The 15,067-nt window shown below is 39.5% G+C and overlaps 1 protein-coding gene across 4 annotated transcripts in view; it reads left to right on the forward strand.

The window, feature by feature from the left end:
• The window catches only part of SSBP3 (single stranded DNA binding protein 3), a 226,893-nt gene extending 220,075 nt beyond the window's left edge, over window positions 1-6,818 (forward strand). For all 4 annotated transcript variants that reach the window (XM_014068046.2, XM_014068044.2, XM_014068045.2 and 1 more), the window contains 4 exons: window positions 628-706; window positions 2,272-2,300; window positions 2,691-2,792; window positions 4,432-6,818. In XM_014068046.2, the coding sequence (XP_013923521.1) occupies window positions 628-706; window positions 2,272-2,300; window positions 2,691-2,792; window positions 4,432-4,461 (240 nt within the window). In that variant the 3' untranslated portion in view covers window positions 4,462-6,818. The remainder of the gene's footprint in view (window positions 1-627; window positions 707-2,271; window positions 2,301-2,690; window positions 2,793-4,431) is intronic.
• The last annotated feature ends 8,249 nt before the right edge of the window (window positions 6,819-15,067 follow it).

Raw genomic sequence — 15,067 nt, forward strand, 5'->3', positions numbered from 1 at the left:
TCATCAGTTGAGGGTAAAGCAGTTTAATTGATTTCAGCCATTTATTTCAAAATAGAAATAAAACAAACCATTAACAAGTGATTAACTCTTCAGGACTTTGTTAATTTTTTATGCTTATTAAAATAGTAGCATTCATGTGGCTCTGGTCAAGACCATCACATGCATTGCTGAGAGAGGGCTGTTTTTTAAAAGAGGACTCAGCTTGAACTCTAGTCCATCTTGCACATTTAGTTGAAACTAATTACCAGGGGTTGTTCTGAAGCTTCCCTCCTCCTCATTTACTTCAGAAAGTATATGACACTGCTATACTCTCTCTTCAAGGCAGTGATAATTTCAGCTTTCTTTCAAAGCTTAGGCAGCTGTCTGGTATAGATGCAATAAAGTCCAATATATTAAAAATAAGGATGTTTTACCACATCTTTAACTGATGGGAATTGAATATAACTAGCTGTTCTCTCTTTTGAAGCCATCAGATTTTCTTTTTCTAGTAATAGACTTCCAAAAATAATTAGTTTGCAGGGCATATTAACCTTCTGAACATTGTAGTGTTAATACATAAGGGGTTGGGTGGCATTTTATAATACAAATGATCAATCATAACGGATGCCTTCTTTTCCCCCCCTTCAGTTCCCAATGGGGCCTGGATCAGATGGTCCCATGGGAGGCATGGGTGGGATGGAACCCCATCACATGAATGGCTCATTAGGTAAGCTGAACAAAAAATATTTGGGGCAAAGTCACATAGGATTCTGTCTTTTAATAGAAGTTGGTTCTATGGAGGTTTCTGATTGGCTAAGTCACATCCAATGAGTGGCTCAATTTATATATGGTACAAGGAGGCCAAATCATTCTAAAGTCAGAATGAGTTGTGGGAAACTAGGAGAGGAGGCCTTGTTAGTAAGACTGGTCAGAATGCAGACAGAAGAATTAGGGGCTTCCCTCAGTCAGTTTTAGGCACCAGTAAGCTCTCTCCAGGAGATAGGCTTTAATTTTGTACAGGAGTCCCCAACCCCCGGGCTGCAGCCCACTACCAGGCCATGGCCTTTTCAGAACTGGGCCATGCGAGTGGTTGGCCAACGCATATGCACCCAGCTCAACTTACAGGAACAGCGAACCAGCGTGCACACATACCGTTCGACTTGAGAGAGGGGAGTGGGCCCTCCTGCACATTACTGTGCAGGCCAGCCCACACTAACATAGACAGTTCCCCCCCCCCCGGCCACCAAGTTGTAAAGATTGGGGACCACTGATCTAATATCCTTTCTGCTTTAGCAGGCTGCTTCCTTCCATAGTTCCCGACTCCAACATACTCTCTCCCACCCACCCCCAGCCTAACCCAGTAACATGGGCAACAGACCACTGCCATTTTATTTTTCTATGCTACCTCTTGGTCTCTCATGGCATCACTCACGGGTACTGCAGGAAATTTTTAAAGGCTCAATACTAGGACAGGAATAAAAGTGCTGTGCGACTAACATTATATTGGTAGCCCCTTTGCCCTGATACGCTACACTTTTCTGCAACTGATGCTCTTTGTGTTCTCATTCGTAAATGGATGGCTTTGATTTTCCTGTTCCTTATTTTTTTGGAATTCCTCCATGTTTCCATAAGTGACTAGTTCTAATCAGCAATCCCAATGCCTTTGCCATTCTTAAACATTCGTAGTTTCAAAAATTAAACAGAAAACAGGAACCGCTAGTCACGGCCTCGGTGCATTCCTGTTGATAGATAACAGAGAAGAAGCAGCATGAACCTATCTGCGGTGTGTGTGTTTTAATTAAAGCAGCAGAAAGACCCATTAACCTCCCATGCTTGCCTTATACATCTTGCTGAAGTAGAGGTGCTGTACTCCATCTTGATCAGTGTCAGAAAGCTCACGGGAGGGAGCCGAGGCCGTAGCAACTCGATTAGGCCATTACTCTAGTGCTGGGAGGAAGGTGAGCTGGGCTCTGCTCCAGGGAGTTTTCCATGCAAAGGAATGGCAGCTGAGGTGTCCCCCAGCAGTTCCCTTTCTGGAGGCAAATGTTAAGAGGTTTGCATTAGCCCAGCTGTGACCTGCAACTCACTAATGTACTGCCAGCTGCTTCCCAGAAGGTCCAGCTCTACCTTTTGCAGCAGCCTCTTATTTCCTGCATATAGGTTCAGGATCTACATGTTTCAATGCTAGTTGGGGAAAATGTTGATTTAGAAGAAGGAAGCAAAGTCCTTTCCACTAACAGCCTGTTTTTCTCTCTTCCTCTCCATCACACCATCCCAATCTTCTTTCATAAGGGTCAGGAGACATTGATGGACTTCCAAAAGTAAGTCAACATGTTGCTAATATAATTAGGTGGGGGCTTCTTATCCTTTTTTGTATTAAATGTCAAATTTAGGATTATAGGATACTATGGGGTGAAAGTAGAGAGGAAGTGTTCATCCTCCAATCCACGTTTATTAGTTTGCCAGAAGTTAGCAGACTTCCCCTGTTGACTTAGCAGATGAAGATCCTTATGCTCTAAATGAAGTGCAACACTTTCTTTCTATGTACAAGCTTCATGTTTAGCTATCTTTTGCTCATCTGAGAACAATGTGTTTTCTTATATTTGTTTGTGTACACATTGCTGAAAAACACTGTCTCACTTTCAGTGTGTATATGTGTGGTCTGTATGTTTCCCCTTCCTCTCCCCTCCCCCTTTCCTTTTTAATTGTAGAATTCTCCAAACAACATAAGTGGCATTAGCAATCCTCCGGGCACTCCACGAGATGATGGTGAACTGGGAGGCAACTTCCTCCATTCCTTCCAAAATGACAACGTGAGTCGTTCTTACACCCGCTCTTTAAATACATTACGTTTCAATCTCAGAGTTTTTCAAGGCTCTCGGAAGAGTCTCTTTTGTAAATATGTGGAATATGATGGCTTGACAGTGTGAGGGTGAAAAACAAAATATCAAGGAAGAATGATGTGGGGGCTGATAGAACTGGGAAAAGATCCAGAGTAAGATAATCAGTATGATATCTGGATGTAGCATGCCTTCAATATACGAAGAAGATAAATGGTTCCAAAGGGAGGTAACGGAGATCTTAAGTTGTTTAAAAGAAAGAAGGAAATATAGAGAGTTCCTTTGAAACAATCCTAGAACCAGAGAGCAAACACAAAAGAAATGTGCTTGGCTCTCACAGTTTGAATGTACAGCAAACGTGTGTACTAGATGTGCATAAGAGAAGCCTGTTGCCTGACAGCTTCTGTCTAGAGTTTCTGGCTAGATCATAGAAGCCCTTTCAATGTAGGAAAATCCTTGCCATTGTTATGAATCATATACTTTTTAAAAAAATAATAAAGTAGCGTAAATCAGTGATGGGTCTTACCATGAGAAGCTTCAGTATATCACAGAAGTGAGTACACTTCCTCACATTTTGTAAATATTTAAATATTTGTTACCAACAGTTTAGACAGTAATGGCTTTGTGTTGCATTATTTTGAGGGGACAGCACATTTGCACTGTTATGCAAGCTGTATACTCACTACTTTACATTGTAGCCAAGTGTCATTCTTTCAGTGTTGTCCCATGAAAAGATATACTTAAATATTTAGAAAATGTGAAGGGATGTACTCACTTCTGTGATATACTGCTTAGAATCACATTTTCATTGAGGGTGTTAGAAGAAGAAGGAAAGCACAACTATCGCCTTGAATGGATGGACTTCTTGAAAAGCATCCCTGACAGTCGAAGCAGTAGACTTAATTTAAGTGGCTGGTTCTGCCAAATGATGCTAATATGAAATTTAACATGGCTGCAAGAAAAGAATGCTGATCAGCAACCGAAGCAAACGTTAATTAAGAAAAGGCGACATCTTCATTATTAGTGTAACTTGTTTCGTGCAAAAACATATAAGATTAAATCTTTGTAGTATTATATTCATTCTAACGTGAGGGCCTTTATCATTGTATACCAGTGGTGGGTTCCTATCGGTTCAGACCAGTTCGGCCAAACCAGTAGTGGTTTGGCAGCCTGGGTCACTGGAACCAGCAACAACGCAGGCCTGCCACGCCCCAAACCAGTTCTCTGGGTGGCGCTTTAGGCACCGCCATCTTGTTTTTTGCTTCTGTGCATGCGCAGAGCAATTTGTATTGCACTGCACATGCGCACACAGCATGCATCAAGCGCGGGTAGGAAGCAGCCAGGAGCAAACCAGCAGTAGTGACTGTCGGAACTCACCCCTGTTGTATACATATGACGACGGAAATAGTAAAAGCAGTAACACTTGAGTTTCCACCTAACCACCAAGCTACCACCAACCATGGTTGACCAACAGGAGATAAAAAAGTGGCAATTGGATTTCCCCCATTTGCTTGCGCAGCACAAAGTTAGCCATTTGTTCTGATTTTGGCCTCAGTTTTACTTGTGTAACTTTTTCTTTCTTTCTTCTTTTTCTCACCCTTCCCTCACCCAGTATTCTCCCAGCATGACAATGAGTGTGTGATTTCCCTCTTCCTTCGCCCCACATCCTCTTCTCCAGGATAAAGAAAAAGTCGGCTGCCCTTTGGAGGATCTCAAGAATTTATGCAAGACGAGAAAAAGCTTACGTGCGTTTGGCAGGGAGACATTCAGAGACGGAGATCCAGCCCTAATTTTTAGTTTCATGCAATAAAAAGGCTGAACTTTTTATTCCATAAAACAATGAAGGACAAATCTTTAAAATATTTCAAGACATGACAAGATCCTTCTTCTGCAGAAGGATTTATTATATGTATATGACACTTTTTTTTGTTCATTTTTTGGAAACAAACGGAAGCCTCTAGCACCCAATTCCAGCCTCCCTTGCTTGATTATTCTTTTAAACTTCTTGTATGTTTGTGCTGTGCTACGCAAGGAAACTAGTCTAGATATGAAATCTCATGTTGTCTCTGTAGCCATTTTAAAATAATAAAACTGGACAGGTTTTTTTAAAATAAATTGGTGGGTTTTGTTCAGAAGACCTCCCCCCCCCCCGCTCCCCCTTCCCCTTTTAGGTTGGTGTCTTGCAGCACAACACTTCCTTCAGCAAGAAGATCCGAGTGGAAAAGATTTCCCCTGCCTCAGTTTGTAATGCAGCTGGCTCCCTTGTAGGATCACATCCTCCAAAAGTTTAATTGTGATCTTGGGTATATCTGTGACTGTGGCATGCACTGTTTTAGTCCCCTCCCTTGCTTGTCCTCCTTCTTCCCCCCCCCTGCCCCACCCAAAGCACTGCTATGCCCTTTTGCAGAATTTGGAAAATGTCAGAATTTCTGGGAGGTGGGTATTGAGGGTTAGGTACAGGTAGTCTTAGACTTACAGCCAGAATTGGGATTCGTTGCTTAGCAATGCAAGAGTTAAGCACATCATCACATGACTGGACTTGATTTTTACGGCCATTTTTTCCATGGCCATTAAGTGAATCTGGGTGTTAAGCAAATCTGATTTCCCCCATTGACTTTGCTTGGTAGAAGCTTGTGAAGGTAGCAAATTGTGATCACATGACCATAAGACTCTGCCACCATCATAAAGATGAGCCAGTTGCCAAGTGTCTGAATTGTGATCACATGGCCGTGGGATGAGGGGGGGTGAGGGTCATAGTTTTGTGGATGGGTCATAAGTCACTTTTTCCAAGGCCATCATAACCTCAGAGCATTGTTAAATAGTTGTAAGTCAACTAACTATCTGTACTTGGGATTTTTTTTTCCCCGGTTGGGACAATGTCAGAAATAAAATGAAAAGGCATTAAAAACTTGACTCAAGAACTGGTGAGAGCAAACTTCTTAACAACTGCTTTGTTTTTGTTTTTGTTTTGGGTTTTCTAAACGAAACGATGTGATCTTACTAGGGTTTCACTGTATATGCTCTGGAACTGGATGGAGATATTTTTAAGTAATTATTGTTGTTAAATTGTATACTTGCTATTCTGTAGGCTCTCTCTCCCTCCTTCTCACTCTGTAATTAAAAGCAGAATTTAAAAATAAATAAAATAAATCTTACCTTCTCCTGGTAGGGGTGACTACAGAAAAGCATATCATGTATAGTGAAACTCGCAAGTCTTGAGATCTCTGTACATTACACTCCCTTGTAGCTGGTCTTTGTTTTATATAAAAGAAAAAAAACCCCTTCACTTCTGATCTATGTATTTCATATTATGTAAAATATTATCTTACCCTGGATTTACCTACCTTTGTGCGGATTCTTGAGAACATTGTACCTTGTTTCAGTGTTTTTTCTTACCTTGTAGTCTGGTTCTAAAGTTAAGCGAGGGAAAGGAAAAGTAATTATTATACATTGTAGTTTGTGTACGATATTTGTTGATAATGTTTTATTAAAGGGATGTCTTTTTTCTGCACCCCTTAATGAAATGTTTTTTTTTTTTTTACTTATGGCTTTGTTTGGGTTTTTGTTTTGTTTTTCTTTTTGGTTTGGTTTCATTTTGGAAAACATTGGCTTATTTTTACTCTATCAAAAAAAGTACTTGAAACCGTGTAATTTTTAAGAAGACAATGATTTTTTTAAAAAAAATGCTTCCCCTTTTCTTAGGCATTTTGATTAAGTTTTTTTTTTCCTGTAGAGAGATGACGGGGATGGGGTGGGCAAATGAAGATTCTCACAGTTACAGTCAGGATTATATTTAAAGAAAAAAAAAATAATAAACCTTCAAATGAAGATTTGTCCCATTCCTAATGCAACACTTTTTTTAAAGAGATAACTTGGCAGGTTTCATTGTATTAAAGTGATGGCTAAATTAAATGTCTTCGTTGGTCTGGGATGGTTTTTAAAAGATAAATCAAGATCTTTTCTCTTTTCCCCCCTGCTGTAATAAATATAAACATTTGATTTCATGTCCTTGCTGTTCATTATTCTCTCCTGGATACAGAGATGCCAGAAAACCTGCAGTGGAAAGTTGCCTCATTCTGATTACGTACTCTTTGAAGGCACCACATTCTGAAGACGCACTTCATATCTATCACAAATATTATCACAAACATTTAGATTTAAAACCCACTTTCACATTCTTTTAGACAGCCTCAAAATCAAGTCAAATGCCTTCTCAAACACTAAAAAGTGCAACAACAGCAAAAACAGCCATTTTCTTTTAAATACAAGAGCAGAAATTGAATACATCAACTTGGTGCAGTTTTGCCCAGAGTGTATCCTGTTTACAAAAAAAACAGACAAAAACTTGATGAAAACTTTGAATCTTGGCCAAGAATCCACAGAACATTAAAATGAATATGCAAGTAAATCGTTTACCTACAGTTTAAAATGTAAGGTAAATCAGAGATATTTGTATAAATTCTGTTATATAAAAACAATAAGAACTTTTGATTTTTTTTACATCTTCTATAGGAGAGTTAAGGGACGCGGTGGTTCAGTAGCTAAGACACTGAGCTTGTCGATCAGAAGGTCGGCAGTTCACCGGTTCGAATCCCTAGCGCCGCATAACAGAGTGAGCTCTGGTTACTTGTTCCAGCTTCTGCCAACCTAGCAGTTCGAAAGCATGTAAAAAATGCAAGTAGAAAAATAGGGATCACCTTTGGTGGGAAGGTAACAGCGTTCCGTGTGCCTTCGCCATTTACTCTTGCCAGCCACATGACCACAGAGACATCTTCAGACAGCGCTGGCTCTTTTGCTTTGAAACGGAGATGAGCACTGCCCCCTAGAGTCGGGAATGATTAGCACATATGTGCGAGGGGAACCTTTACCTTATAGGAGAGTTAAAGAATATGTTATTTTACAATACCTATTACATTGGTATATCTCAAAGAAAGCTCAGAGTAAATCCAGCTTAATTGTATGTGCTCTCATAATAGTTATTTCTTCATCCTTTGGCTGGCTTGAAGTTTGAAAAGGCTACTAAAATGATGGATCAAAATTGTTTCCAAGTCCATGTGAAGTGTGATACAGCACAATACAACAAGTGAATACTTCTCATTGAATCTTCATACTTAGACACTGAGATTGGTGTGATCTGAAGGATTCCTTTTATGGCTTGAGTTGTTTATTGGGTAAACAAGCAGATTCTTGTCCAGGGATTGTTGCATCATATTCAATGTAACTTTTAAATATTACTGGCAAGTGATATTATTTTGATCCTACTGTTTCCACATTAATAATCCTGTTGTGACCCACCAGTGGCCAGGGAGCTGGCAGCAGATTCGGACAGTGAGGAGGTTGGGGAGGAACATGGGCCAGTCCTGGAGTCTGGGGAAGGCTCTGATGAGGACTCTGCATCAGAGCCAGAGATGGGGCCAGGGCTGTCTGACAGTTATCAGCTGCCTTCGGAGTCCGACAATGAGGCAGACAAACAGTTGGAGCCTGTTCCCAACATGTGCATGGGCAGAGTTGCCAGACAAAGGGAACAGCTAAGGAACAAAGGTCAACTTTGGAATAAAGCCGCAGGTGAATGGCCCCTCTAGTAGGAAATAAAAGAGGAGTGAAAGGAGAGGGGTGTTTACAGGAGACAATTAGTTCATTCCTGCATTCTTGCCAAGTATTGCGGTGTCTGAAAGATATTGGCCTGGCCACTCTCCAAGCCTGATAAATGTTGGTAATTGTGAAATATCTTGACAGACTGTGCGTCGGGACTTTGCTGTAGAGGAATTCACTGTAAATTAAATAAAAGAGGTTTGTCGGGATGAGGATTTGGCTTCATGCTGCTGGGGTGCCAAGGTCACAACAAGCCCAGTTAGACGTTAGCGATGTAGGAAGCACACAGATATGTCTAGTAACATCGAATACAACTTTAAATAACTAAAGAGTAGCCAGTTCAGAATAATTGTTTTGGGCAGGCTGATATTCTCAATATGTTTTCCTCTTTCTAGTCTAAATTTTAAAATCCCGAAGTGTTTTCAACATGTGCAGAGTTTCTTTTGCATGTGACAGAAACAGCAATGCAAGTTTGGAATCAAGTCCTACTCATAGTCCATATTTTAACCCTAATTTCCTATCAGTTGTTTAGTTCGGGATATTAAATTGAAGTTTCCATTGTGCTTGATCAGAATTTGAACAGACACCATTATCTCTTGTGTAAAAAAAATGGGATATTTTGGGAGGCCTCATTTTCTGCTTCTATTAGGCATGGGGGAAAGAATCTGAAAGAATTGTCTATGTTCCCATTTGCAAGATTTCACAGGAATTACACGATTTCAATTGTACAATTGCAACGTAATTTTTGTAAACTTGTATCTTCCAAGGAAACCTACAAAAAGCATAATAGTCTACATAGTCTAAATATTTGTGTAGCTAGAATTGTAAACTCATATTTAGTCTATCAAGAGAGGAGAAAATCGAAGATTCATAACTTAGGATCAAATCTGTTGCATTTTGCCTTGCTGTATATACACACAGAATAGTAAATATATCTGCAGAAATCATTGATCACTGTATTCATGTATTTATTCATGGACAGAAGTTCTAAATGCTGTATATGAAACTTGATTTACAGTATGCGATATTTTTGTAATGTATTCTAAAGCTAGTTTTGAAAATCAGAGAGGATGCTGACCTCACTGAATGAGAAGGTAGTCATAGTGAGAAAGTGGGGTGGGTGGAGCTATGGTAATGAAGGTGCAACCAAGGTATTTATGGGTAGATTTTCCTCCTTGCAAGGTAACTCTGGAACAGTACCCCTTTTCCACATGCCCGTGTCATCACGTCGAATGTACATTCCAGTGTCAAAGAATTTTAAACATAGTTTGGACCCATAAAATAATCAGCTGGGGGGAAAAAATAGGACAAAATATACCGTACATGTGCACCCAATCTCCATCACTTCATCAGCATCTTATATTAAAGGACTTAGAAAATAAAAAGGTCTCCATCTGGTGCCCAAAGAACCTTTCAGCCTAATATGCCTACTGTACATAACGGAACACCTTAACCAACAAGATCAGTTTTGTCCTCGGTTTGCAACGTTTGGCATTTGCTATCGGATTTCCAACATGTTCTTCTTTTGCTAGGCAAATGCTTGTTATACAGTAGAACTTTAGTTCAGAATCCATCTCTGCAAGACTCTGCTCCTGGTTTATGCTGCTGGTTTTTATTAGGGTGGTGCTTTGTTTTTATGCACCATTGTGTACATGCACTTTAGAAGCGTTCGTTTTGGTTTATGCCTCCTGAGTCCTGCCGATTGCCTAGACAAGTTCCTGCAGTTTTCTTAAGCAAGATTTCAGTAATGGTTTGCCCTTGTCTTCCTTCTAGGGCCGAGACAGACTGACTGGCCCAAGTCACTCTTGTGGCTTTGTGCCTTACAGTAGAACTACAACTCCATTCTCCCTTCCAACCTGGTTTCCTAACCATTGTACCATCCTAGCTGTCATTCTTCAGAGATAGTAATGGAATTATTTCAGCTTTGACTTCAGCTACTATTCCTTGCAATATCCAATGGTTCTCTCTATGTGCAACTTGGTGATTTCTATAAAGCACCATATTAAACCTTTCTTTGGTACCTGCAAAATACATCCCTGTGATCAGCTACATCTGTTAATGATGAACTAGTTTTCTGTCTTCCTGTTTTCACCAGATAAAAATCCTGAGTTTTTTTTTTGAAATTAGAGAACAAGAAGCTTGAAATATTCCTGAGATATTTAGGATATGGTTTGCAGGGTTTTTTTTTTTATTTTCTTGGTTTTGTGATCAATATTATATTTAAAGACTAGCTGTCTGTCTTAAAAGATGGGCTTCCATTTATCTAACAGAAACATTAGTTTGACAGTAGAATCAAATGACTGCCTATGCTGGGCTTCCTTTCCTTGTATGCATAGGATTAACAGCCATCTATGGGCATACTTTAACTGGGATTCTAGCACTAAGCAGGGAATTGAATTGTTGGTTTATGTGGCTCTTTCCAACTCTATGATTCTATTGTCTCTCTAAAGCAGAACTAACACAATGCGGTTAGAAAGCTATGAAATATTTTTTTCTGTTTATTTTGCATTGAATATTTTATTCTGCATCCACACATTTTTTTCCTTTGTCAAGTCTGTTTGAGTTATGTTTAACTACAGCGTAATGCTTTGGGGTGACTTGCTTTGAAATGCAGTTCTTTTTAAGCAGTGCAGTAGTTTGCTGGAGCATCTGGTCATCTAATGTAAGTAGCAATTAGCAGTGCAAATGGAGGCTAAATGGAGTTGCAGATGTTTTCTCTGAAGCCCCAAGGTAGCTCTCAAATTCCTTTCTCCTAATCATTTAATCTTGGCCCTCCCCGTTTAAAAAGATCTTAAAGAAGTCTGAGTTCTGCATCCTGTTTCTTTCTCACACTCATCTTCGTATTCTAGCATGTATTTTCTTTTTGATAACTAGAAAGCAACTCTTGGGATTTGCATGGTTTGCAAAATCTCTACGACTAATCTTGCTTCAGCTTTCTCATGTTGTACCTCTTCTTTTCTTCTTCTTTGCCCAACTCATTCTTCCCTTGAAAAGACGTGGAAAGAATGTCCTGGAGCTCTCAAGTTTTTCTTCCAGTTGAGTAATCTTAAGATTTGTGGAAGCAGTTGATTGTTTTGGCCATGAAGATTGGATAGCCGATGGGAGGGGGGGGGAGTTTTACAATGAATGTGAATTTGGGATTGTATAATAATGCAAGTCTACAGTATAAGAATTGGGGGGTTGTGCTTTACCAAATGCTCTACAGGATGCTAAGGCACTACCGTTTCTGTCTGCCATACTAATTGCAACAAGAAATGCTACAGCCACGTGAAGGGAACAGAGGTGATGGAGGAAGAAACACTGGGCAAGTTGTACTTCAAAATGTTTGCTGGGATTACCTTTTCACAATTGGGGAGTGGGGATATGGGACATATCTAAATATTCTGCAGAGGTTTGTTGATTTTAATCTAGCATTAGTCCTAAAAATAAATACAGGTAGCCCTCAAATTACAACTACAATCAAGGCCAAAATTTCTGTTGCTAAGTGAGAGAGGTTTTAAGTGAATTTTGCTCCATTTTATGACCTTTCTTGCTGCGGTTGTTAAGTGAATCCCTGCAGTTATCAAGTTAGTAACATGATTGTTAAGTGAATTTGGATTTCCCATTGACTTTGCTTGTCAGAAAAGCAAAGCATACTGACACTGTAGCTGTCATAGTTGCCAAGCATCCATTTTTTTTTAAAAATAATCTTTATTGGTTATACATTTTTTTAAGAATAAGACATACAAATACAAATACAATTTTAAACATACAACCCCCCCCCCTGACAGTCATTCACAGCCCAACTTTTTTTTTTCCCCCTTCCTCATTGTTTAGTCTCTAAGCAGCATCTTCTCGTTATAAAGTTCAGGGATCTATTATACCCCCCCTGTTCACTTTTTGTTCCTATTGTTAACAAATGCTAACTTTAACTTTCCCCGTTTTAAGTCCCTGCTGTTCTCCTTGTCGCCCACATATACCATAGGTTTCAGCTAAGATAATGTTCCGTTTCTCCTTTGTCCCTCAGCCAACCCATCATTCTGTCCATTTCTGCACATTCATAAATCTTTTTAATTATGGCATCTTCCGATGGTATGGTAGTAGATTTCCAAAATTGTGCACAGGTTATTCTTGCGGCCACAATTATATGTAGGCTCAAATGCCATATAGATTTACTCAAGGGGATATTACAATGGTCATGTGAAAAACTGTCACAAGTCACTATTTTTCAGTGTTGTTGTTAACTTTGAACTGCCACTGTGAACTGTTGTTAAGTCGAGGACTACCAGTACAGGAAAAGCCTGGCTGAAGCATATCATAGTGAAAGACCTGTGCTCCATGGATGTATGGAGTACTTAATTTTGCTGTTTTGCCATTTTAATGCGTGCAACCGGACCATAAGACAAGAGCCGTCTGTGGGTTCCTGCAGCCTTCTATTAGCGGAACCTGAAGTGTTTGATTTCATACTAGCCTCACATCACGGGTTCGTGCTAAGGAACCATTCCGCCTTGAAAAGCATACAGGTTTCTTCGTGCGTCGTGTTATCCGAGCCCGTGCCTACCTGTTGAAGGCAGTTCAGACAAAGAGATCAACAAGTGGGAGCAGCTTCAAAAGCCATCACAAACCCTGTGGCAGGTCCCTGGGGGGCAGCCTTAGCATTGTCACTCTAGTCAAGAAACTGGAGGAAGAGAGACTATTTGTCAGCATTCATAACAGGGGGAAGCAAGAGGCTGGAAAGGCATGTTGGGAATACTGATGGTTTCCTGTTGCTTTTGTCAGTGCACTTTCTTTTTATATCCAGAAGAGACAAACAGCTCAGCCAGGTCTCCCTGTATAACAGCAGGGCTTATTTATTTGTTTGGTCTACTGGCTCCCTAACTGTGAGAGAACAGTTTGGTTAACTGCTATCATCATCTCCGCTTGCAATTACACAAATACTTCACTGGCCTGTCAAAACATATTTACATTTGTCAAAATTCAACCAGCTGTTCTGACTGAGGTGGTTTAAAGAATGGCAGTTTCAAAGACTTGTGATGCAAGATTAACTGATATTATTTGACCTGGAACAGCTAGTTTCTGTCCAGTCAGACCTCTCCCATGCTGGAAACCAGGTTTAGTATAGATGCTACCTAAATATGAACTGAATGAAGGTAGATGGCCTTTCTTCTCCATCCCATGAAATGAATTCTACAAAGTGTGAATGGATTTTTCTCCCTTGCTAAGCATAATTTATATAATTTAGCTGGAAGCTCCTGACTATTCAGTGACCAGCTTTCCAGCAAATTACTGGTTTTGCCATTGTTTTGTGTCTCTTGTTTTATCACAAGCAACCTACATAACCCTGCAAAAGGCACATTAAAATATTTTTTAAAGATTCCAATCAAACTGTAGTCGTTAATCAAATTAAACATTCCAGAACTTGAAGTGCAAGATTTCTCTAAAAGTTGCAACACAATGACATAATAATGTCCAGACATCTTTAGTTTCATTACAATTTGTCAAGAAACTTCATCTGGTCCCATCTTCCCATGGAATGACTAATCAGATAAGAAGAAGGCAATACCTCCCTGAATATTGCTCCTTAGCTACTGATTTGCAGAGACATCTGGTGTCAATATTGCAATAGACTGGCAGCAAGTTATTAATGCAAGTGATCAAATTCCATTTTATAACCTGGCTCTCAACTTTTTCTTTTTTTGCATTATTCTTTGCATGAAATCTGACTGGCCTAATCTTTTCCTAATCAATATTCCCACTTCTAATATTTTCAAATCATCTTCCATATACATAACTTTATGTTTCATCCTGGAGATGCCAAGTAACATATAAGAGCAATACTTTTTATGTAAGGTCTTTCCTCGTTTTTGTTGCCCTCTTGCATTCTTCCAGTTAGGGTTTCTAAGATGAGGTGTGTCATGGTATTCCAGCCATTGACAATACCATAGATTTAAATAAAGGTGCAAGCACATATAGTAGTTATTATGCCAGACACCTGTGTTGGGGACGGGAAGACTGAGTACCTTATGCATAATTTGGAACACAGCAACCACATCTGAAAAGGTCTTTGAAACCCTTTTGGGTTTAACTTTTTCGTATCTTGTATTCTTTTATATAAACCTAACCACATCAATATTTTTATAATTCTGCATTACTCATGAAATTGCAGCCTATAAAAGATTTTTAGGAAATTCTCTCCATCATGCGTTATTCATCTTTACTATAATTTTAATTACCTAATAAGTAGCTGCCTTGTTAAGCTTAATAAGATCCTGCTGGAAAAGATTTTGCTTATTTTTTCAGTAGAAGTTGTTCTTCATCCTTCATAAATCTTATGCTGAATATCCCAAAGATGTTTTTTCAGAAGGCAACTGGAGTTTGTTTTTTCCATTTTAAGACGTTTAGCTTCTCATCCAAGAAGCTTCTTCAGCTCTGACAGGATAGTGGGGAATGGAAGGATTTATATTTCTTGCAGACAGCTGGTAATTTGCATCTTTTAAAGAGTAGTTGAAACTCTGAGATTCATGGATTTCCATGGGAAATCCATTCCTACTCCCATACAATTCAAAGTTGTATAACTGAAAGTGTAGAGATTCTCACTCATCCTGGTCAGGCAAAAGCATCTTTGGGACAACCATGACCTGGATCACTGAAAAACTCTACAGACCTTATGCTGAATA

Source organism: Thamnophis sirtalis, unplaced genomic scaffold (genome assembly GCF_051295495.1).
Source record: "Thamnophis sirtalis isolate CommonGarterSnake01/CBP01778 unplaced genomic scaffold, rThaSir2_p1.2 scaffold_7, whole genome shotgun sequence".
Lineage (NCBI taxonomy): Eukaryota > Metazoa > Chordata > Lepidosauria > Squamata > Natricidae > Thamnophis > Thamnophis sirtalis.